Source organism: Cryptomeria japonica, chromosome 11, assembly GCF_030272615.1.
Source record: "Cryptomeria japonica chromosome 11, Sugi_1.0, whole genome shotgun sequence".
Taxonomy (NCBI): Eukaryota; Viridiplantae; Streptophyta; class Pinopsida; order Cupressales; family Cupressaceae; genus Cryptomeria; species Cryptomeria japonica.
The window spans coordinates 565,694,034-565,717,796 of record NC_081415.1 but is presented as its reverse complement, the minus strand read 5'-3'; the positions used below and the strand labels follow the sequence as shown (position 1 = coordinate 565,717,796).

The 23,763-nt window shown below is 37.5% G+C and overlaps 2 protein-coding genes across 2 annotated transcripts; both read left to right on the top strand.

Moving 5' to 3' along the window:
- Positions 1–5,950: 5,950 nt before the first annotated feature.
- On the top strand, positions 5,951–9,110 carry LOC131026664 (pentatricopeptide repeat-containing protein At3g24000, mitochondrial). Its single transcript, XM_057956597.2, has one exon. The coding sequence runs from the start codon at positions 6,116–6,118 to the stop codon at positions 8,426–8,428; it is 2,313 nt and encodes a 770-aa protein (XP_057812580.2). The 5' UTR covers positions 5,951–6,115; the 3' UTR covers positions 8,429–9,110.
- A 6,853-nt stretch (positions 9,111–15,963) lies between these two features.
- LOC131860330 (uncharacterized) lies at positions 15,964–17,697 on the top strand. The gene has a single exon (XM_059214732.1). It carries the CDS (start codon positions 15,964–15,966, stop codon positions 17,695–17,697), a length of 1,734 nt encoding a protein of 577 aa, XP_059070715.1.
- Positions 17,698–23,763: the final 6,066 nt, after the last annotated feature.

Sequence of the window (23,763 nt, the reverse complement as noted above, 5' to 3'; positions counted from 1 at the left end):
TTTTAGAGAACCAGTGAAGATAGCAACATATATCTCAAATCTAAAGGAGATAAGATACTGGTTAGTGAAGTGTTTGTAGATGATATCATATTTGGAGGTAATGATGACAGAAGCAATGACTTTGCAGATGAAATATAAAATGAGTTTGAAATGTCTCTAGTGGGAGAGATAAAAAATTTCATAGGCTTGCAAATTCAGCAAATGAAGAGTGGTATTTTCATCACACAGTCTAAGTATGTGAAAGAGGTATTAAAGACATTTGGTATGAGTGACTGTAAACCAGTTGGGACACTAATGGTTACAGGTTGTAAGTTGTCTAAGGAAGATGAAGCCACATCTGTTGATGAGAAGGAGTACAGGTTAATGATTGAGAAATTGCACTATGTTGTTCACAGCAAACCAGATATAGCTCATGCAGTTGGTCTAGTTGCTATATTTCAGAAGAATCCTAAGGAAACACATTTGATAGCAACCAAGAGGATATTCAAATATTTGAAAGACACTATTGACTATGGATTATGGTATCCATATGCAAGTAACTTTGACTTGAAGGTGTACACAGATGCAGACTGGGCAGGTAATGTTGATGATAGGAAAAGCACAACTGGTGGAGCATTATTTCTTGGAGGAAGACTTGTTTCAAGGAGTAGCAAGAAGTAGAGTTGTATATCATAGTCTACTGCTGAAGCTGAGTATGTTGCAGCTTATATGAATTGTACCCAAGCTATTTGGATGAGGCACATTTTGGAAGGTTTCAAGATGAAGTATGTAGAACCCGTAAAGATCTTATGTGACAATACTAGTGCCATAAATATTTCCAAGAACCCTATTTTGCACGCACGAATCAAGCATATTGAATTGAATTATCATTTCTTAAGGGAAAAAGTGCAAAGTAAAGATGTGATCTTGGAGCATGTTTCTACCAAGGAGCAGCTTGCAGATATCTTTACTAAACCTCTACCTAAGACTACTTTTGAGTGTCTTAGAAGTCAGCTAGGGGTTGTACCCCTTCATGAGGTAAATTAAGCATGATGTAGAGTACATCAGTCTCAAAGCTACTTGCAAAATTTTACAGCAGGATTTGTGTAGAAGTAAAGTTATTCCACAGGGGGAGCATCAAATTGCAGGTCGTTGATGCTGGATAGTGAAGTTTTACATTGCATGTTTTACTTTCTAATTGGCATTGTTGTCAAAGGGGGAGAAGAACTATGTGATTATGAGGAGAAGAATTGTATGATTGACAAAGGAAAGATCTACAACCAACTACTAGCTGAAGACAAGGAGAGTACATGGTAAAATGTAAACCAGGATTCCTATTTACAATCACAACAATAAATGGTATTGATATTTGTATTGCCATCAATGCCAAAGGGGGAGATTGTTGGCATTTGCATGAATATTGCATTAATGAAATGCTATATTGTCATTGATGTCAATTAATCGATAATGACATTGTTATAATGTTGTTTTGTAACCGGTAGGAAGAGCTAGTGAAAGGAATTGTAACTAGTAGGTAAGTTTGTGGAGTGAACTGATATTACTAAGTATTGGAGAGTTGAATCGGTAAACCCTACCTATTGATTTGATAAACCCTAACCGATTAAGTTTGGTGAATTGGTTGTATTGGTTTATGATCTGATGATGAGCGGTAATGATTATGACACGCATGCATATTGTATGAAGAGAGTTTCAAAGTGTTTTTGGCACGTGGACATAATGGTTTTTGTCTAGGGAACGAGCAAGCATATTGCATGTAATGCAAAGTGGGTGATGAGTTATTGAGTTTGATGAAGCGATGATCAAGGAGCGGTTGAGGCTTTCTTGAATGATGTGCATAGATTGTTATGTAATCCAATGGTCATACTTGAATTGACTTGTTTGTAATCTCTATGAGAGAATTAGGTTTTTGTTGTGTTACCGACCTAGTGATTTGTTTATAAGGTCGATGACTTGTTTTGTTTAAGTGTTGGCAAAGTTTCAGTTGAGTGTGTGGTTGCCGAACTAGATGATGTATCTGCAGTTTGAGTAAAGGCAGATAGGAGCACAAAAATGATCTGAACAAGCAAGTGTAATGCTATTCAAATAGATCAACAAATCCTTGTTGTTTTCTAACAATTACAATAGTTAAATCCCCTAACCAGGTAAGCTCTAACAAGCTTGGTGTTATTCACATCCTCTAACCAGGTGGTCCATTAGCTTGGATTTCAAATCCTCTACCGAGGTTACTCCTCATAGGGTATTGCTTCTAACAAGGCATTATAGTCAATCCCTTAACCGGGTGGTCCCTAACAGGATCTGTTCTTAACAAGACTTTCAGTAAAGCTTTAACAGGCTTGGCTCCTAACATAGCGAACTTCAGAAGAGTTCAAATAGTTATCTTGTGAGTCTCATCTCACTGTGGTTTTTCCCATTTGGGTTTCCATGTCAAAAATATTATGTCAAGTGGTGAATGTTTTTGTGGTTATGTTTTCTATGGTTGATTTGCTTAACTACTTAATCCACTTTGATAAGTCATGATAACCGACAACAATATGAAATAAGGTTTTACTTATGTTAGTAAAATAATTTGAATGTTTGTGAGTTTCAAGTTGTTTACTGTTAATCTGTTATAACAGTCAATTGGTTTAACTTGACAGTTTAATCTTCACAGTGATATTGCATTTATAGTTCTAAGTTTATTTTGAGAGGTTGATTATGAGATTGGTGAAAGTTAATATCAATTTTTCTATCTATTGATTCACCCCCCCTCTTAGTAGTTGACCAGATCCTTATTCTCTCATCATACCATCAGAAAGATAGTCAAATGGAGGTAGAGGAATATATTGATAGAAAGAGATAGAGAGAGGAGGGATATGTAGATAGATGGAGAGGTAATTAGAGAGAGATATAAAGTAGGTTAGATGTCTAGTGAATAATAGAGACTAAGAAAGAAAAAGAAAAAGAGATAGTGATATAGATAGAGTGAGGTAAATAAAGAAAGGGATAGGGAGAGAGATAGTGGTAGAGAGGTATGGATAGAAGGATCTAGAGAGAAGGATAGAGGGAGAGAGAAATAGGAAGATAGTGGTCTAAAGTAGGATAAATTGAGTGAATATAAGAGAGAGAGGGAGTGAGAGACAAGGATATAGAGATAGAGAGGACATGAGTTAGAGAGAAAGATGACAAAGACAATTAATAGAGAGACAAACACAAATATGGAGTGCAAAAAGATAGATGGAGATAGAGAGGGGGAAACATAGACATATATAGAGAGAAGAGAGATAGAGAGGGGAAATATAGTTAGAGATAGAGGGGAAGAAATAGGAAGTGTGTGTGTGTGTGAGAGATATATAGAAATAGACTTAGGGAGGGAAAAACATAGAGTGTGTGTGTGTGTGTGTGTGTGTGTGTGTGTTTGTAAGAGATAGGAGAAAAGAGAGAGAGTGATAAGGAGGTAGAGATAAAGAGGAAGATATAGATGGAGTTGGAGATAAAGGAGAGAGGGAGCGATACAAAAAGAGGGAGATAGAAATAAATAGAGAGGAACATAGAGGTAGACAGGGAGATATAAGCAGAGAGGTATAGATAGAAATAGATAGAGGAACACAAAGAGAGATATGGAGATAGGGGTATAGAGGTAGAGAGATATAGATAGAAAGAGAGTGAAGATAGAGAGAAGTAGAGAGATAAAATAGGAGAGGTAGATATGATTAGATATAGATAAAGAGAGGGAGGGAGATAGAGATAGAGGATCAACAAGAGTTAGAGAGAAACAAGGCGACATAGACAAGTAATAGAGAGAGGTATATAGGGTGAGATAGAGAGGGGAAAGATAAAGAGATATAGAGAGAAGGATAGAGAGAAAGAAAATATATAAAATAGATAGAGAGGGAGAAAAAAAAAGTAGATAGATATAGAAATGAGTGATAGGGAGAGAGAAGTGGGGATAAAAAGATGGAGGAATGGGGATACAATGGAGAGATAGAGAGATAGATGTAACTTGGGAAAGCTAGAGGGGTGAGAGAGAGAAATATATAAAGAGTGATAGATGGAAGAAGAGATGAAGATGGAGATGGGAAGATGTGGAGATAGAAAGGTAAAGATACAGGAAGTGATAAATAGAGGGAGAGATAGAGAGAGTAAAAGAAAGAGAGGGATAGATGGAGCGAGTAATCTAGAGAGAGATGAAGATAATGAGATATAGATAGAGGCAGAGGGAGAGAAGGTAATATAGAGATAAGGGGGTCAATAATATGAGGTAAAGAAGGTAATAGAGACAAGTAATCTAGAGAGAGAGGGAAGGAGAAACAAAGAGTCTATGTGTTTGAGTGAGAAGGAGATATAAAAGTAAAACTAGGGAGGGAGAAACATGAAGTTTGTGTGTGTGTGTGTGAGTGATAGAGATAGAAAGGGAGAGAGAGGAAGAGAAATAGAGAGATGATAGCAAAGAAGTAGAGATATATAGAAACTTTGAGTGATAATGAGAGAGGGGGAGAGAGGGATAGGTAGGATAGAATGGAGATAGAAAGAGGGAGACAGTGAGAGGGGAGATGAGGATATAACAAGGTAAAGATATAAGATGTGTGTGTGTGTGTGTGTGTGTGTGTGTGTGAGAGAGAGAGAGAGAGAGAGAGAGAGAGAGAGAGAGAGAGAGAGAGAGAGAGAGAGAGAGAGAGAGACTCTTTCACTCTATAACTTTTAATTTATATTTTGTAATTTGAAATTTACTTTATTATATAAATAAAAATTCAAAATATAATTTTTATACAATGATTGATTGATATTTTAATAAGACAAATAATTATAAATTAAATTAATTCTAATAACTTTTAATTATTATTTTTATTTCATATAAATATTTAGTCATAAAAAAATCAAAAGTAATTATAAATTAAAAATTGAAATAAAATGAATTAAATGCAAAGTCAAAATACATCAAATTTCAAATACTAACAAAAAAATAATAAATATTAAACTTATTAAATTAATAAATAATAGAAAAACATAAACTTAATTTTTAAATTTATTATAATTTAAATATCAATAATGTCATATAAATTAAAGTGAAAATATAAGTAATTAAATATTAAATTAATTCTAATAAATTTTACTTATTATTTGTAATTTCTTAAAACAACATAAATAATTAAAACAAATTTCAAATCAAAATTAAAATAAAAAACTAAATGCAAAATTAAAATGTATTGAAATCTAGATATTAATAAAAATAACAATTTTTAAAATTAATAATTTATATTAAACATATTAAATTAATAAGTAGTTAAAAAAATATATTTTTATTGAAAACATACTATCTTCATATGTATTTGTCATATTAAAGAATTTTCATTTAATATATATTAAAATTAATTATTTATACAAATATTATAATTAAAATAAATAAATTAAAAAAAGACAAATGTTTAAACATACTATCTTCATATGTATTTGTCATATTAAAGAATTTTCATTTAATATATATTAAAATTAATTATTTATACAAATATTATAATTAAAATAAATAAATTAAAAAAAGACAAATGTTTAAACATACTATCTTCATATGTATTTGTCATATTAAAGAATTTTCATTTAATATATATTAAAATTGATTATTTATATAAATATTATAATTAAAATAAATAAATTAAAAAAGAAAAATATTTAATAATAACAATGTTTAAAAAATCTAATGTTTAATCAAAAACTATGTGTACTATGTATACATGATATAAGTAAATTTAAAGTTAAAAGTTAAAAGAATATATAATAAGAACTCTTTGTACTATATATACATGGTATATGTGGTGAACTTAAAGTATATACATGGTATATGTGGTGTACTTAAAGTTAATACCCACCTTGCCGCACAGTCAGCGAAAATAATAGACGGCTCATATTTGGAGATTTTTAATTTATAAATAAAAAATCACTCTATCGTAACAGTCAATGGTACCTAATCATTCATTGGAAATTAGATAAATTTGAAAAAGACGAAAGGTAGGAATTGAGTGATGATACTTGTGGCAGAGGTGTGGATCTTATCCAAACGGATTGAAAATTTAAGCTTCTTTAGATAGATGGGTTTAGCTCTGTGCTTTTTAGAAAGAGATCAAAATATTTCATCAGCTCAGACATGGCTGCATTGTTAGTCTGGGCGTCTTCTTGGACTGTTACTTCATCTTCGCCATGTCAAACTACCTCATTGCAAATAAAGCACGGCAATGCAAATACATTCAGAGGGCAGTTTTTACAGAAACAAAGAAGTGGGCAATTCAAGGTGAAGGGGGTTGCTATGAGAGAAACAGCTCTGATGGCCGACATAGACGAGAATTATCATGTAACTAAACTCTGCAAACAAGGTTTATTGAAAGAAGCTCTTCACCATTTACAGACCGTGGGAAAAAATGGCACCAGGATATACCCAGGTACCTACGGTTCCCTATTAAATTTGTGTCTCGAAAAGAAGGCTTTGCCAGAAGCCCAGATGGTACATGAACACATGATCACAAATGGCATTAAGGTAGATAGATATCTGGGTAACTATCTCATCAACGTGTATTCAAAATTAGGGCGCGTCGAGGTTGCCCGCAAACTGTTTGATGAGATGTCTGACGCAAATTTTGTTTCATGGAGTTCCATGATTGGAGGGTATGCTCAGAATGGATTTGGTCCAGAGGCGCTGCAAGTGTTTTGCAGAATGCTAGAGGCAAATTTTTTTCCAAACAAGATTATATTAGCCAGTGTTTTTCGTGCGTGTTCGAATATTTCGATGTTGGAAACGGGCAAGCAGGTTTATGCGTACGTTATCAAGAGTGGAGATAGTGTACAAGCATCAACAGGGTGTGCTGTTGTTAATATGTTTATGAAATGTGGGCTTAGTGAGCTTGCACGCACAGTGTTTGACAGATTGCCTGAGAAAACTGTTATGACATGGACTGCAATGATTGTTGGGTACATTCAGAATAAGAATGAAAGTGAAGCACTCAGATTGTTTTGTGAAATGCTAGGCACGGGTATGGAGCTGGATCAATTCGTTTTCTCGAGTGTTCTTCGGGCATGTGGCAGCACGTTGGATCTGCATCTCGGAAAACAAATGCATGGATATATCGTTAAGTATGGATTCCAATCGGATGTTAGTTCTGCAACTCCTCTTGTTGATATGTATGCGAAATGCAATCGTATAGAGGATGCACGACAAGTGTTTGACAGAATGTCTGAAAGAAATGTAGTATCATGGTGTGCAATGATGGCAGGGTACGTGGACAAGGGCGATGGGGAAGAAGCTCTCAATATCTTTAAACAAATGCAGCGTGCAGGAATGAAACCAAACCAATTTGTTTTCTCCAGTCTTTTTGACGCATGTGCCAAACTAGCAGCTCTAGAACAGGGGAAACAGGTCCATGCTAATTTTATCAAGAGGGTATCGAATCCATATGGTGAGATCAGCCTAGTGAACATGTATTCCAGATCTGGAACCATTGATGATGCACAAAAAATATTCAACAGAATGCCGGAGAGAGATGTGGTTGCCTGGACAACATTGATTGTAGGATACGCACAGCATGGTCTAGGAAGGGAAGCTCTTGAACTATTTGAAAAAATGCAGGTCGCTGGCGTGAAACCTAACCATATAACTTTTGTAGGTGTTCTTTCAGCATGTAGCCACATGGGCTTAGTTGATGAAGGTTGGGAATACTTCAATTCTATGAATGGTACTTATGGCATTGAACCCACTGTAGATCACTATGCCTGCATGGTAGATATCCTTGGTCGTGCTGGATGCCTAGAAGAGGCAGAAGACTTAATTAATCAGATGCCTTTTGAACCCAACGCTTTGGTATGGCGAACCTTACTTGGTGCTTGTAGGGTCCATGGCAATATGGAGCTTGGGAAACGCGCTGCAGAATGTATTCTTAAGTTGGAACCAGAAGATGATGCAACCTATATCTTGTTAGCTAACATGAATTCTTCTATTGGCAATTGGGACGAGGCAGCCAATATAAGAAAAGTGATGAATAAAATGGGGATTAAAAAGAAGGTTGGACGCAGCTGGATAGAGGTAAAGAACAAGGTGCACACATTTGTTGCAAGCGATCGCTCACACCCACAAACAGAGGAGATATATGGTAAGTTGGACTCATTGATTAAGGAAATGAAAGAGATAGGTTATGTACCTGATACAAGTTCTGCACTCCATGACGTGGAGGAGCACCAGAAGGAGCACCTTGTATGTCACCATAGTGAGAAGTTGGCTATTGCTTTTGGGCTTATCAGCATAGCCCACGATTCCCCTGTTTTAGTATTTAAGAACCTCCGTGTTTGCAGTGATTGCCACACTGCCTCTAAGTTAATCTCAAAAATTGAGGGACGAGAAATTGTTGTAAGGGATGCTTACCGCTTCCATCATTTTAAGGATGGAGTTTGTTCTTGTAAGGATTACTGGTAATTGTACATGAGATAAGGAGAAAAACATTACTCTGCTCCTCTATTCTCACTCATGAACATGTTTTGTGGGATGATCAGTATATGGTTGTAGTATACAGGAGTTCTTTATTGTTTGCCCTAATGAGAACATTGGTTTTCAATGAGATCATCTTGTGCTCGCACAATGCACAAGCCCTTGCTACAATCAACAGGGTATTTCCATAGACTCTTCTCTTAGAATGAGTGTGTAGCAAGACACTCTTTTACTCTCAATTTGATATCACAAATAAAGATTATGCACTGTACTACTATAAACTATGACATCAGGTGCACAAATTGCACAAAATATATGTTTGGATCAGCGCAAAGGGATCCAGATTACTAGAAGGTTTCTTTTGCTCACAGGCTTTTATGCAGGCTGTTTATTTTTAGAACAAGAAATGCAGTTTTGTGGAGGCATTGTCCTTTTTAAAGCAAACGTTTATCTTTTCTTACACGGGCAAATAACTTGGAGACTAATGCAGTCTGAATTTTCCTTCACAAATGAAGGCAACTCTACTCTGTATGGCACTACTAAATACCTTGGGATTGACGTTTACTGTAAGATATAATGGACTAAATAACGGTGTACTCATGAATGTTGGCCACATCATAATGTAATAGTTAAAACAATTTTATTAAAATAATCACGGATTACAAGGGAAGGCCATAAATTCCCCACCGATTTTACTTTATCCTTCATTTCTTGCAGCTTTATATGTATGAAGGAAAACTAAAATAGCTATTGGGTTTAAGAATTTTCTTCTGCATTTATGAGACTTTCAAGACTGATCAAATAAATTTTAAGGAATCCAGTCCGCTCCATAAGAGAGTTTTTCACCATAGTTTCTCTTTTCAGTCATTCATGGCTGTGTGATTAGCATTATTTATATATATAATCTGCACACCCAGTTGCCATATTTGTTGAATCTGACAAAGAAAAGTGTTTCTGCTTTTCGATTATTGGCTTGGACACTTAATAGTGCCATTATTTTTCCTTGGGATTCCTATTGCTCGGAGGGTTTTTTCCACTCATCGCCGATCTGGACGCCAAATGTTTCTTTGGGAGAGTTCTTTTTGCGTTTTGGAAGCTGAAGTGTTGTAATTTCGTTTTTAATTAAGATTACATGTTTTGGTGTAGCCAAAATTTTGTTTAGTGATGTAAGTCTTATATGTGAGGATAGTGAGAACAATGTTGAATTTATGATTGATCTAAGAAGATAGATGAGCAAATTCTTTATCCAGAATCTTTAGATAACGAATTAAAATCCTAAATGTTTTGTTGTAGCCAAGTTTTGTTTACCGATTAAGTCTAGCATGTCACTCTGGTGGGAACAATGTTGAATTTATGATTGACCTAATAAGATATATGAACCAATTTTTTATCCAGAATCTTTAGATAACAAATCAGAATCTGTTCAGTTTTCTCATGTGTGTGCTTACACCAGAAATGAAGATGCATGTTAACCAAGATCCAAATGTTTTAAGCAGAGACACGGGATCGAGTTTATTTAATATTAGTTGATGAAAGGCTTTTCACAAAAGCAGAGAGCTTTCCAAGAATTGACGGATACTTTTGGAGCGTTGAAGAATTCTGGTCGGGAATTTGCTGAGATTTCAAGTTTACAAAGAAAACTAAAGGTGAAATTCAACATAACCAGATATTGCATGGAGATTCTTCAGATTGCAGATAGATGATCTGTATTTCCTGTTTCATGGAAGTTGAATAACAGCTATTTGCTGTAATTACAAGGATGATATTATTATCACCAAGAGGTCTAAAGACTGTACAGTTTGATCATATCAAGGGGCAAAGAAGTGTGCCAATTGGATGAGCCTCAAGACAACAGCGAACAATTCGGGCAGAAAGAAAGCAGCTATTCAGTAAGATCATATGGCCATGTGAGTTGGAATGCCAAAAGCATTGAACACAAATACCTGCATAGCATGTGGATTAATTTCTTCTGCGATTTTCAATTTCTGCACCTAAAATATTGATTGCAAGGTTGGAGTTGGTTGCAAAATTAGTGCATCACCTTGCATTATCCAGCGCCAAATCTAGGAAACATTGAATGGACATTTACCCTAAAGTGTCACTAGAGGTTTGTTTGCAAAGCCCAACCATGTTGCGGCCTAATTTGCGGCCTAACCCCACCTTGGTTGCTTAACCGTGCATTATTGCATAATGTTAACCTAACGTTAAATGGGACATTAAAGTATAGCCAGAGTTCTTTTTTATAATAGCCCTCGAGTAGGTCTAAAAACTCATGTAGCTCCTTCTCCTTCATGCAGGGTTTCTTCTCATTGCTTATTGTTCTTAAACTTGGATCCATTTTATTCCCCTTACCATTCATATGAGTAGTAGGGATCTCAAAGTTCTTTTTCAAATTACCCAATTTATCACTCAAAATTTCGAGATCCTATTTTTTATTGTGCATTTACCAAATTTAGTGGCTTTATTGAGGTTGTCTTTGATGATTTTCATGTCATTTTCCAAGGCAACAATTATAGTGGTATGCTTGTCCTTAACTTGTTGAAACTATTTTGTAAGATGTAATGTCCCATTTTCAATTAATTTGTGTTTGTCGATTAAGGCCTATTTCTTATTCCCGACATTGCCCTAAAGTTCCAATTTTGCTCATGTGGTCTTCCTCCTTTTCCCTTGCATGCCTATCAAGTTTGGAATTTGCTAAAGTTCCAAAGTGTTTTAAGTCTACAAGTTGTGAGAGTGTTAGAGTTAACCTTCCTAGCATGCCTCTTCTTCCAACTCTGTCTTTCCTTTATTCTTGTCAAAGTATCAAACTTAAATTGATAAACTTATAAGGCATCGAGAGGGGGGAGGGGTGAATCAGTGTAAGCAAAAACAATATGAATTTGATCACCAACTTAAACAACTTAAAACTTAACAAGCATAAGAGGAATATCACCACATAAGCTAATGCCCAATAAAACAAATTCCACATAACACGAGATTTATATGTGGAAACCCAAAAGGGAAAAACCATGGTGGGAGTTAATACCCACAAGATTCACTATCTGCAGAATATAAATCTTGACCGGTTAAGGTTTTACAAATATGCCCTGTTAGGAGAAGACCCGGTTAGGAGTCACCTGGTTAAGGGATTTAAATGATGAACCCTGTTAGGAGCTTTGACTTGTTAGGATCAACCTCGCAAGAGGATTTAAGAATATGATATAGAGTTACCCTGTTAGGGGATTTACAAATTAAGGCCTGTCAGGACCTACCTGGTTAAAGGATTCTACTGCTGTAACTATTAAGATAACAATAGCTCAAATGATCTTCATATAACACCTCTGTGTCTGATAAGATCCGCTTCAGATCCTCAAAACCTCAACAACACATCAATACAAAGCTTCACTAATCACTGCACAATCAGAATCTCAATATTCACCTTCAATCTCATCAACATACGCATATCTATCTCATAACTCATCACACTTTTTATAAACATCAACTTAGTCGGTTACAAGCTTGGAACAATTTCCTAGGTTCAATGAATCTAGACAAACTAACATTGCATGCCGAACTTATGTCGGCCACCAACATAACAAACTAAAAATAAAACAAAATTTGTGTCATTTTACCGATTTAAGTGACTTTATCACTACCAGTTAAGTGTTCATCGGAATGCCTTCTCTGTACATCAAATCTCGCTTGTCCAGTTGAATATGCCAATGCAGTCATGAACATAGCTCCAAATACCTGTCTCCATCATTGCTTTAAAACCACATCATCCAACTCTTCATGAATCGCTTGTACCGGTTGCATGAATGCAACTCTGTCTCTGTTTACCGATTGGAGTCCTAATTACCGGTTCTCTGTTAAGCTGTCTCTGTTTACTGATTGGAGTCCTAATTACCGGTTCTCTGTTAAGCTGTCTTCTGTACCGGTTTAGCTTACCGGTTGGCTTCCAAGACTAAGATGACTACAAAAACATTATTGCCATCAATGACAACACAAGACTTAGTCATCAAACATGAATCTCAATCTCTTCATCAAATTCACCAATCAATCATTTATAGGTTGCAAATCACCAACAGTCTTTACTGGTTCAGTCAAATGCCAACATTCTCCCCCTTTGGCATTGATGGCAACACTTAGGAAAAAAAATTTCAACTAAGTGTGCAATACAAAAATTGACTTCATGGCATACTCCCCCTTAGCAGTTACATGCTATTACAAAAATTTAAACCACTACTCCCCCTTTACTTTCACATACAAAATTTTGACTGACTCTTCAACTATAACTCCCCCTTTGACAACAATGCCAAACAAAGAAGTAAATACATGAAATATAAATACATTTACATCAAAATTGCATAGCATATATAGATATAGGAGTTCAAAATGTTTTTACAATGCAATTTTAGAAAAAGCATCACTAAAATGAGATTTCAACTGCTTTAGATCATTATGCCAGGTCTCCAAAATAGTGTCGGTTATCTCCACATGTGTCTTTATCTTTCCAACAAACTCCTCCATGTCATCTATGGTACTCATCTCCGGTGTTGCAAGGATGGCATTAGTTTCCTTATAAGCTCTCTGCAAGATTTCCACCTTCGGTATTAGTCGTGTCTGTAATTCCTGCAATGATATGATCCTCTTACCCTGTTCATTTTCATAAGCTTTCAGCTTACGCTGAAGTTCTACAACCAATCTCCTAAAATTGATAGCAGAGTCATTAAGGGGCTTGAATGACTCACTAAGAACTTCAAGTTCTTACTCAGCTTCCTCCTTCTTCTTCTTCTTCAAATCAGCACAAAACAATGAAAATTTAGAAACAGTTGAGAGGATTTTACCTCCGGTTTCAAGTCCTTTCAAATAGTCCTTATTGACAGTCAAGGCAACTTTACCTTTGTCGATATCATTCATCAATTGCTCAGTTCTTTTCTTCTTGTAATCCTTCTCAACACTGACATAAGTTGCATCCTCAAAAGATTTCATCTGTTCTCTGGCATCATTAACAAGTTGTCCAAGCTTATCAATAGGAGTAACAAAATTATCTGTATCAGTCTCTGGTAGGAGACTAGACAAAATATCAACAACATTCTTTATTGTTTCTGCCTCCTTATGTTGTTCTTTCATCCTCTTCTTCTTGGCCCGAGATTGTATGGCAGTTGCAATCTCCACCAACTTAGTTGAGCTCGAATTGTCCATGTCAAGTGGTCCTTTGATGTTTATAGCATCATCATCATCTTCATCAAATATTTTCTTATCAGAATCAAGTGACAAAGGTGTCACTTTAAGTTCAGTCTTCTTTGACTTCTTCACCTCTGTTTCCTCTTTATCTTCAGTTTTCTCCTCTTCCTTTTCCTTTTCTTTTTCTCTTGTCTTCTTTTCCTCTATCTTCTTCTCTGCATCTTCAGGCTTATCTTCTGTGACTTCCTCTTTCTTTTCACATTCCTTATCCTTTTTAGTTTCCTGTATCAGTGGGGGCTGTGTATCAACAATTTGAGTTACTACCGGTGGCTCCTCATCCTTCTTTTCTTCTTCATCTTTCTTTTCTTCCTGCCCCTATTCCCATTCATGTTGCTCATACATTTGAACATCAACATCCTGTACATTTACATTGTCAGTAGCATCAATGGTGCAGGGCACCTGATTTGCATTTTCTTGTTTTGGCATTGTAATAAGGATGGGAGTCCACCATCCATGTCTCTTGATCCAATATGTGTGGTCAAGGCATTCTAAGGCCATTCTATAAGCCTAGAAGTCCCTTAGTCCACTAGGATCTAGTCTAGGCAAGCCTAGGCAATTTTGACAATTTTCATGTTTTTGATTTTGGCATTTGGTAGGATGTCCATTTCTGTCATCTCATGCCCAGATCCATGGGTTGAGAGGTCCCAAGATGGCCATCAAGTGAAAACAATTGACAAGTGCTCACAAGGTTGCAAAAGTGCAAAAATTGGGAAAAGTTGCTTAGCAACTATGACAACCTTTTCAAATTTCGGTTGGATGACTTGTCCAACGTCTCCAACCGATTGGGATTGGTTAATTGTGGTTGGGGAAGCCTATTTAAGGTTCCCAATTCGAAATCCATGGGTTTGGAGGTTTTTGTAATGATTCATGACCAATTTCTGCAATAAAAGACAGATTTTCATAGCAAACTGGTTTAGACATCAATTGTACGGATTGGTTGTACGGATCTAGGGGCATGATAGGGTGAAGGGGTGAATCACCTAACATTTGGCTTTTGTTTGATCCAATTTGGAGTTGTTTGGTGAAAGTTATCTCTGTTTTACTAAAGACAGCCCGTGAACATAAGGTTTGGAGGGTTTTAACCCAAAATGACCCATAACTTGCAAATTCCACGGTGAAATTCTTTGGTTTTCTGGAATTTGCAAGGTCAAATGGTGTATTATAAGACTTCAAAAGCTTTGGGTCTGAAAGTGAAGGCCAAGGGAAGTTTGGTCATGCCCTAGGCTAAATATTTGTATGTATTTAGCCAGTCAAAGCGGGTTTAATGATATTGTGCATGGGTGACCGCCCAAAACCTGGTCCAAGGCGTTGATTGAGGTTCCCAGAAGGTGGATAGACCTTCCAAAACCACTGCCCTTTCAGTGTGCACCCAACTTCAACGATTTGCAAGTGTTCCAAGCCAAATTTGGCCAATTAGGCCTGTGAGACTTGTAGTGATTGGGAGTTGCAAGAGTGCTGTGGGGCTCTGCCCTTTTGGGGGATGTTAGGCCACCAGTAGGAGGTCTCAAAACAATTAAAATAGTGCCAGGTCCATTGGGAAAGTTTCCTTGAATCACCCGTTTTCAGTTTGAGAGACCTAGTAGCCTAGTAGGTCTAATTTTGCATTTGGTGTTTGAGGGTTTGGAGAGTCAAACCAAGGGTTGGAACTTAGTTGTCTAGGGTCAAGTGAAGTGTGCCAAGTGATGTTTCTAATCAGAGAAACCATTTAAGTCAGTTTCCATGTTTGTGCCTTAATAAGGGACTGAAGCCCTAAGGCAAATTTTGTGCCAAAATTGTATAACCCATAGGGATTGGGTTTGGGCCTTGTGCAGGTTTGTGAGTGGGTGAGGGTGAGCCCTCATAATCAGTTTGGAGTGTGGGTGAGGCTGGCTAGGCCTAATGAGCAATCCTTTGGAGCCCTATAGACCTTTTGAGTCTAATTGCACACTTTCAGTTGTGCACTCTGCATCAAGTGGTATCAGAGCACCACTAAGATCATTGGTGCTAAGAAGATGTCTGAGAATGAAGGAAATGATGGGGATGGATTTCCTCAAAACATCACCAACAAGGAGTTGGCAAAAATGTTCAAAGAACACCTAGCAAGGAGCAAGAAGATGGAGATGGAGTTAGAAAGACTCAAGCATTGACAAGGGATAAGAAGAGATGAAGAGGAATGTGAGGAAGAAGAGGAAGAAGAGGCCCCTAGGTCTCAGCTTGATGGATTGAATATACCTGCTGATCAAAGACACTTCCTTGAAGCCCTTGAAAAGGTAGGAAGGAAGGATAGTAAACCTGATGTCCCAGTGTTCATAGGAAAGATGAATGCTAAAGAATGCATGGATTGGGTAGAAGCCCTTGAAAACTACTTTGAATGTGATGATACACCTGAGAGTTCAAAGGTGAAGATTGCAAAATCAAAGATGAAGGGACTAGCATTGAGTTGGTGGAACTTCTTGCAGAATGAGAGGGTTGAGAACAACAAAGTACCTATCACCACATGGAAGAAGATGTTGGCTGAGGTAAAGAAGCAATTTGTGCCTGAAGACTATGAAGTTACCCTCCACAAGAAGCTACATAATCTGAAACAAAAGGATATGGATGTGAGTACCTATACAGAGGAGTTTTATAAACTTTCTTTGAAGACTAAGATATCTGAAACTGAAAATCAGAAGTTGGCTAGATATGTAAATGGACTGAAATATAGCATTCAGGATGAGTTGAGTTTGTTTAACCTTGAATCAGTCCATAAATGCCATCAAATGGTGTTGAAAATTGAAGAAAAACAAAAGAAGAGAGGTGAACAAAACAATAGAGGTGGTAGAGGCAATCCAAATTTCAGAGGAAGAGGCAGATTTCATGGCAGAGGTTCATTCCAAAAGCAGCAAGGTGAAAGCAGCCATCAAGATATTGAAAAAGATTCAGGTTATAGAAGCAATCCTAGAGGTGGAAGAGGCACTAGAAGAGGCAGATTTGGAGGTAGAGGCTCTAATGTCTTTACTGGGAGATGTTTCTCATGTAACCAAGTAGGCCACCAATCATTTAGGTGTCCTGAGAAAGCAAGCAACAGTTCAAGCCAGCAAGGAGAAAGAAGAGTGCAACTAGCCCAAGAGGATGATCACCAAAGCACCACCTCATACCTTGCAGCCTCATCAAGACTTGCTGATCCAGTCATTGGGGAATGCATCATGTTTAATAGGTCACTCTTGACACCAATCAGCAAGGAGCCACCACAAAGAAAGTCTTTATTCTGGACCACATGCTTGGTGAATGGTAAAGTATGCAAGGTAATTGTAGATTCTGGATCCACTGAAAACTTGGTTTCTACTGAAATGATTGAGAAGTTAGGATTAAAGAAAATACCTCATCCTAACCCCTATAAAGTTTCATGGTTGAATAAAGAGCAGCAAACTATAGTTGATGAACAATGTTGGATAAGTTTTGCAATAGGTGAATATGAAGATAAGGTTTTGTGTGAAGTAGTGCACATGGATGCTTGCCATCTTCTTTTAGGAAGACCTTGGCAATATGATACTAGTGCCCAGCATGATGGAAAGAAGAATGTGTATCACATCAAGAAGAATGGTGACAGTTTCACAATGACACCCTTACCAGATGAGCCAAAGGAGAAGACCTCAACTAACAGTGTGATGTTGGTGGGAGAAAAGGAGTTCATGAGAGGGTTGAAGGAAGAGAAGACACTATGTTTTGCTGTTGTAGTGAAGCCTAAGGACAACAGACCTAAAGAGGAGAAAATTCAGAACTTTGCAAAGGATGTAGGCCCCAAGGAGGTGGCTGATTTGTTGAACCAATACAAAGGAATTGTTGCTGATGGAATCAATGACACTTTGCCCCCTGAGAGGTTGGTAAGTCATTGTATAGACCTGATTCCAGGAGCCACTTTGCCTAACAAGGCTGCTTACAAACTTACACCTAAACAGAATGCTGAGGTATCTAGGCAAATCCAAGAGTTGTTGGAGAAGGGTTTCATAAGGAAAAGTATTAGTCCCTATGCTATACCAGCAATCCTTGCACCTAAGAAGGAAGGAACTTAAAGATTATGCATTGACTCCAGAGCAATCAACAAAATCACCATCAGATACCGGTTTCCAATGCCTAGATTGGAAGATCTCATGGATTGTTTGGGAGGGGCTAAGTACTACTCCAAGATTGACCTCAAGAGTGGATATCATCAGGTACGGATCAGACAAGGAGATGAGTGGAAAACAACATTTAAAACTAATGAAGGTTTGTATGAATGGGTTGTAATGCCCTTTGGTTTGTCTAATGCTCCTAGTACTTTTATGCGCTTGATGAATGAAGTTCTGACACCTTTCATTAACAAGTTTATTGTAGTGTATATGGATGATATTTTGGTGTTTAGCAGCAGCAAGGAGGAGCATCTCAAACATGTAGACATGGTTCTTAAGAGACTACATGAGGAGAAACTGAAAATCAACCTTGAGAAGTGTTTTTTCATGCAAGAAGAGTTGGTTTTTCTAGGATTTGTCATCTCAAAAGGAACTTTGAAAATGGATCCATCCAAAGTTGAAGTCATTCTCAATTGGCCAACACCTACCAATGCCACTGAGGTAAAAAGCTTTCATGGCTTATGTAGTTTCTATAGAAAGTTCATTAAAAACTTTAGTGGAATTTGTGCTCCACTCAGTGATACTATAAAAGGTGGAAGGAAGTCTGTGTTTGCATGGACTAATGAAGCAAGTAGGTCATTTGAGGCATTGAAAAAGAAGATTGCAGAACTTCATATGCTGATACTTCTTGATTTTCATAAGGTTTTTGTGGTAGAATGTGATGCTAGCAATAGGGCTATTGGAGGAGTCCTAAGCCAAGAAGGGAGGCCCGTTGCCTTCTTCAGTGAAAAGTTGAATGAGGCCAAACAAAAGTACTCTACTTATGACCTTGAACTCTATGCTATGGTTCAAGCCTTGAGGAAATGGAGGCACTACCTACTTCCTAAGGAGTTTATTGTGTTTACGGATAATCAAGCTTTGAGTTTTTTGAATAGGCAAGAGAAGCTTCATCATAGACATGTTAAATGGATGGAATTTTTACTATCTTATACTTTCACCATAAAACATAAGAAAGGTATTGCTAATAAAGTGGCGGATGCTCTAAGCAAGAGGAATTTGACCATTCAAGGGATTCAATTGGAAAGTACAGGTATACACACAATAAAGGACATGTATGCTATGGATGATGATTTCAAGGAAATCTACAAGGTATGTGTTGATATGACAGCCAGGTATCATACTGAGTTCTCTGAATTTTTGGTGCAAGATGGATACTTGTTTAAATGGAGTTTGCTTTGTGTGCCTAAGGGGTCAATAAGGGAAAATATAATCAAGGAAAAGCATTGTGGGAGTCTAGCAGGGCACTTTGGAGTAGATAAAACATTGGAATTGGTTAGAAGATTTTATTTTTGGCCTAAGCTTCAAACTGATGTGAGAAGATTTGTGGAGACTTGTATTGTGTGTCAAAGGGCCAAGGGCCACTCATCTAATGCAGGGATTTATACACCATTGCCTATTCCATCAAAGCCTTGGGACTCAATAAGTATGGATTTTGTGCTTAGACTTCCTAAAACTAAATCTGGTTTTGATAGTGTATATGTGGTTGTGGATAGATTTTAAAAAATGGCTCATTTTATTCCTTGCAAAACCACTCATGATGCTTCACATGTTGCTGGTTTATTCTTCAAAGAAATAGTAAGACTTCATGGATTACATAAGTTAATCATTTCTGATAGGGATCCTAAGTTTATAGGTCACTTTTGGAGGACCTTATGGAAGAAAATTGGTACTAATGTGGCTTTGTCTTTAGCATACCATCCTCAATCAGATGGACAGACCGAGGTCATCAATAGGTCACTTGGCAACCTCTTGAGGTGTCTCACACAAGAGCATGGTTCCAGTTGGGATTCTATCCTAGCATAGGCAGAATTTTCCTACAATGATTCCATAAACAGGAGTACAGGTATGACACCTTTTCAGATTGTATATGGTATGCACCCTAGAGGAGTCATGGAACTAAGAGATGTTAGTCATTTGGAAAGGAAAAGTGCTTTGGCTAAAGATTTTGCAGAGATAATGAAGGATGTGCATAAGCAAGTAAGGAACTAGCTGAAATTTGCCACTGAGAAATATAAGGCAGCAGCAGATAAGAAAAGAAGAGATTTGCAATTCAAAGTGGGTGATTTGGTGATGGTGCATCTAAAGAAGGAGAGGTTACCCAAGGAGAAATACACTAAGTTGATGATGAGGAAGCTTGGTCCATGCAAGATCCTCAAAAAGTGTGGAAATAATGCTTATCATGTTGATCTTCCTTCATCCATTGGTTTATCACCTATATTTAATGTTGCTGACCTATTTCCCTATAAAGGATCTGTAGATGATGTGTTTGTTGCAGGTAAATCTGATGTACAACAAGCTGAGGCACTTAAGGAGATGTCAAACCCATCTATCTTGGAGATTGAGAGCATTCTTGACAAGAGGGTGCTTAAACAAACAAGGAGAAAGGTATATTATGAATATTGGGTCAAATGGAGGCACCAAACCCTAGAAGAAGCAACATGGATGACCAAGGAGGCCATTGAAAAGGCAGGGTTTCAGTTTGACAGCATCCCAACTCAAGGGACTTGAGTTCTTTTGAAGTTGTGGAGCATGGTGCAGGACACCTGATTTGCATTTTCTTGTTTTGGCATTGTAATAAGGATGGGAGTCCACCATCCATGTCTCTTGATCCAATATGTGTGGTCAAGGCATTCTAAGGCCATTCTATAAGCCTAGAAGTCCCTTAGTCCACTAGGATCTAGTCTAGGCAAGCCTAGGCAATTTTGACAATTTTCATGTTTTTGATTTTGGCATTTGGTAGGATGTCCATTTCTGTCATCTCATGCCCAGATCCATGGGTTGAGAGGTCCCAAGATGGCCATCAAGTGAAAACAATTGACAAGTGCTCACAAAGTTGCAAAAGTGCAAAAATTGGGAAAAGTTGCTTAGCAACTATGACAACCTTTTCAAATTTTGGTTGGATGACTTGTCCAACATCTCCAACCGATTGGGATTGGTTAATTGTGGTTGGGAAAGCCTATTTAAGGTTCCCAATTTGAAATCCATGGGGTTGGAGGTTTTTGTAATGATTCATGACCAATTTTCTGCAATAAAAGACAGATTTTCAGAGCAAACTGGTTTAGACATCAATTGTACGGATTGGTTGTACAGATCCAGGGGCATGAAAGGGTGAAGGGGTGAATCACCTAACATTTGGCTTTTGTTTGATCCAATTTGGAGTTGTTTGGTGAAAGTTATCTCTGTTTTACTGAAGATAGCCCGTGAACATAAGGTTTGGAGGGTTTTAACCCAAAATGACCCATAACTTGCAAATTCCATGGTGAAATTATTTGGTTTTCTAGAATTTGCAAGGTCAAATGGTGTATTATAAGACTCCAAAAGCTCTGGGTCTGAAAGTGAAGGCCAAGGGAAGTTTGGTCATGCCCTAGGCTAAATATTTGTATGTATTTAGCCAGTCAAAGCGGGTTTAATGATATTGTGCATGGGTGACTACCCAAAACCTGGTCCAAGGCATTGATTGAGGTTCCTAGAAGGTGGATAGACCTTCCAAAACCATTGCCCTTTCAATATGCACCCAACTTCAACGATTTGCAAGTGTTCCAAGCCAAATTTGGCCAATTAGGCCTGTGAGACTTGTAGTGATTGGGAGTTGCAAGAGTGCTGTGGGGCTCTACCCTTTTGGGGGATGTTAGGCCACCAGTAGGAGGTCTCAAAACAATTAAAACAGTGCCAGGTCTATTGGGAAAGTTTCCTTGAATCACCCGTTTTCAGTTTGAGAGACCTAGTAGCCTAGTAGGTCTAATTGTGCATTTGGTGGTTGAGGGTTTGGAGAGTCAAACCAAGGGTTGGAACTTAGTTGTCTAGGGTCAAGTGAAGTGTGCCAAGTGATGTTTCTAATTAGAGAAACCATTTAAGTCAGTTTCCATGTTTGTGCCTTAATAAGGGACTAAAGCCCTAAGGCAAATTTTGTGCCAAAATTGTATAACCCATAGGGATTGGGTTTGGGCCTTGTGCAGGTCTGTGAGTGGGTGAGGGTGAGCCCTGATAATCAGTTTGGAGTGTGGGTGAGGCTGGCTAGGCCTAGTGAGCAATCCTTTGGAGCCCTATAGACCTTTTGAGTCTAATTGCACACTTTCAGTTGTGCACTCTGCATCAATCAACATCATCATTATTACCGATATCTTCATAACCAGGGATAATCACAGGTTCAGTTTGTGTGCTCACCGGTTGGTCTCCCATCACTATTTCAGTAGGCTCAAAATCAATTATCTTGACTCCTTCAGGAAGATCTTCAGCCTCAAACATTTCCGATTCATCTTCCTTAACTTCTTCCTCTTCATCAGGAATCAAACCTAGTACCTTCTTTAAAATTTGTTCAGTCTCCTCATGGACTAATTGGGTCTCACCAATTAACATTCTTGTCAACCTTTTCTTTGGCCTAAAAGATGACTTTGCCTTAGCAAAAATTTCATCTATCTCCTCCTTAATAGCTTCAGGTTGCAAGTTTTTCAGAATAAATTCAATGTATTCTCTATCATGTTTCATGGCTGCCTACCATCTAGCATCAATCTTATTATATAAAGAATTAGGAATATGCCCTTGTAATTCAATAAGGGCCTTGCTGTATTTATTCATCATGTAAACAACGACACCCTGAATCTGCCTTTGTTCATCTTCACTAATCATAGAGTTTCTTCACACCAGTCAATAAACCATACTCTTTAATGTTTATTGTTAATTTTTCAAGAGGTGTAAGCTTGGTTACCAGTTTCTTTGAAGATTTCACAGTTGAATTACCAACACCCTTTGACCTTTTGCCGCTGGCCCATAGGGCTTTCTTTTCTCCTTTGGACTCAGCCTCTTCTTCATCAGCATCTACCGGTTTCTGTGCTTGTTGCTTTTTCCTTTTACTAGTCTTAACCGGTGCAACAGGTGGTTCAACAATCTTACCTTTTCTCAGGAACTGAATCTTTAATGGTTTCTCCTTCTTTGTTGCTATTGGTTTCTCCTTCTTAACAACTGTTGGTTTTTCATTCTCTGAAACTTTCTCCTTTCCAATGCTTGTCTTCATACCGATGGAGGTACCGGTGGGAGCACTTGATGTTCCGGCCTATTATGCGGCATGTCTTGCTCTTGCTTCTGCAATGGCCTCTTAGTGAATCCTGCTTGCTCTGCAAATGCTTCAACTTATTTTCTAACTTTCTTAGCAATTACCAGTCTGTTAAGTTCTAAATGCACTTGAAGGGATTTCTCCTTGTAAGTGCCAAAGCGTTCTGCTGTTGTATCTACCGATTGGGAAAGCAAATGATCAACATATGCAATCAGAAGATCCTTGTCCACTTCATATCCCATGGGCATAACCCACATATTCTGGGGCACAACTTCCTCTATCATGCAAGTATCTGTATCAACCATAAAGCAAATTGTGTTTTTATACCGGTTGACAACCTCTGCCGATATCCTTTCCCTTGCATGCATTTTCTTTTGAAAGTCCTTAAAATATCCCCATGCAATCTTTGTCAAAACCATTACCCAACATTCTAATGTTGTTCTTCATTTGCACCAATGCTGGAGTGCCATCTATCCATTGGATATCACCAATACCGGGGAAACATTTTTGAAAATAAAAGAATAGACCAATAATTATTTGTCCAAACTTAAACCTTAACCTCTTATCCTTCTTGATAGATTCTAGGTTCAACATCAGTTGACTCCTCAATGCCTCTGACAAGTCATAATCAACATCCTCTTTTATCATCTAATGGGTAGTGTGAATAGCAGCAGCAGGGATACTATTAATCCTGCTAGAGTAATAGATCCGGTAACCGATAACCATTGAGGCATATTTTACTGTCGGATCATAGATATTATTCATTGTCATTGCTCTGCCATCCCATTTAGAACCTATTAAACTTTCTACATCATTCTTAGGAATGGATCTAAGTACAAGAACCTCACCGGTGGCACAAAATTCAGTGACTGCGTGAATAGCTTCCTTAGAAATTTTATGTGGTCGGTCTGGCCACATAA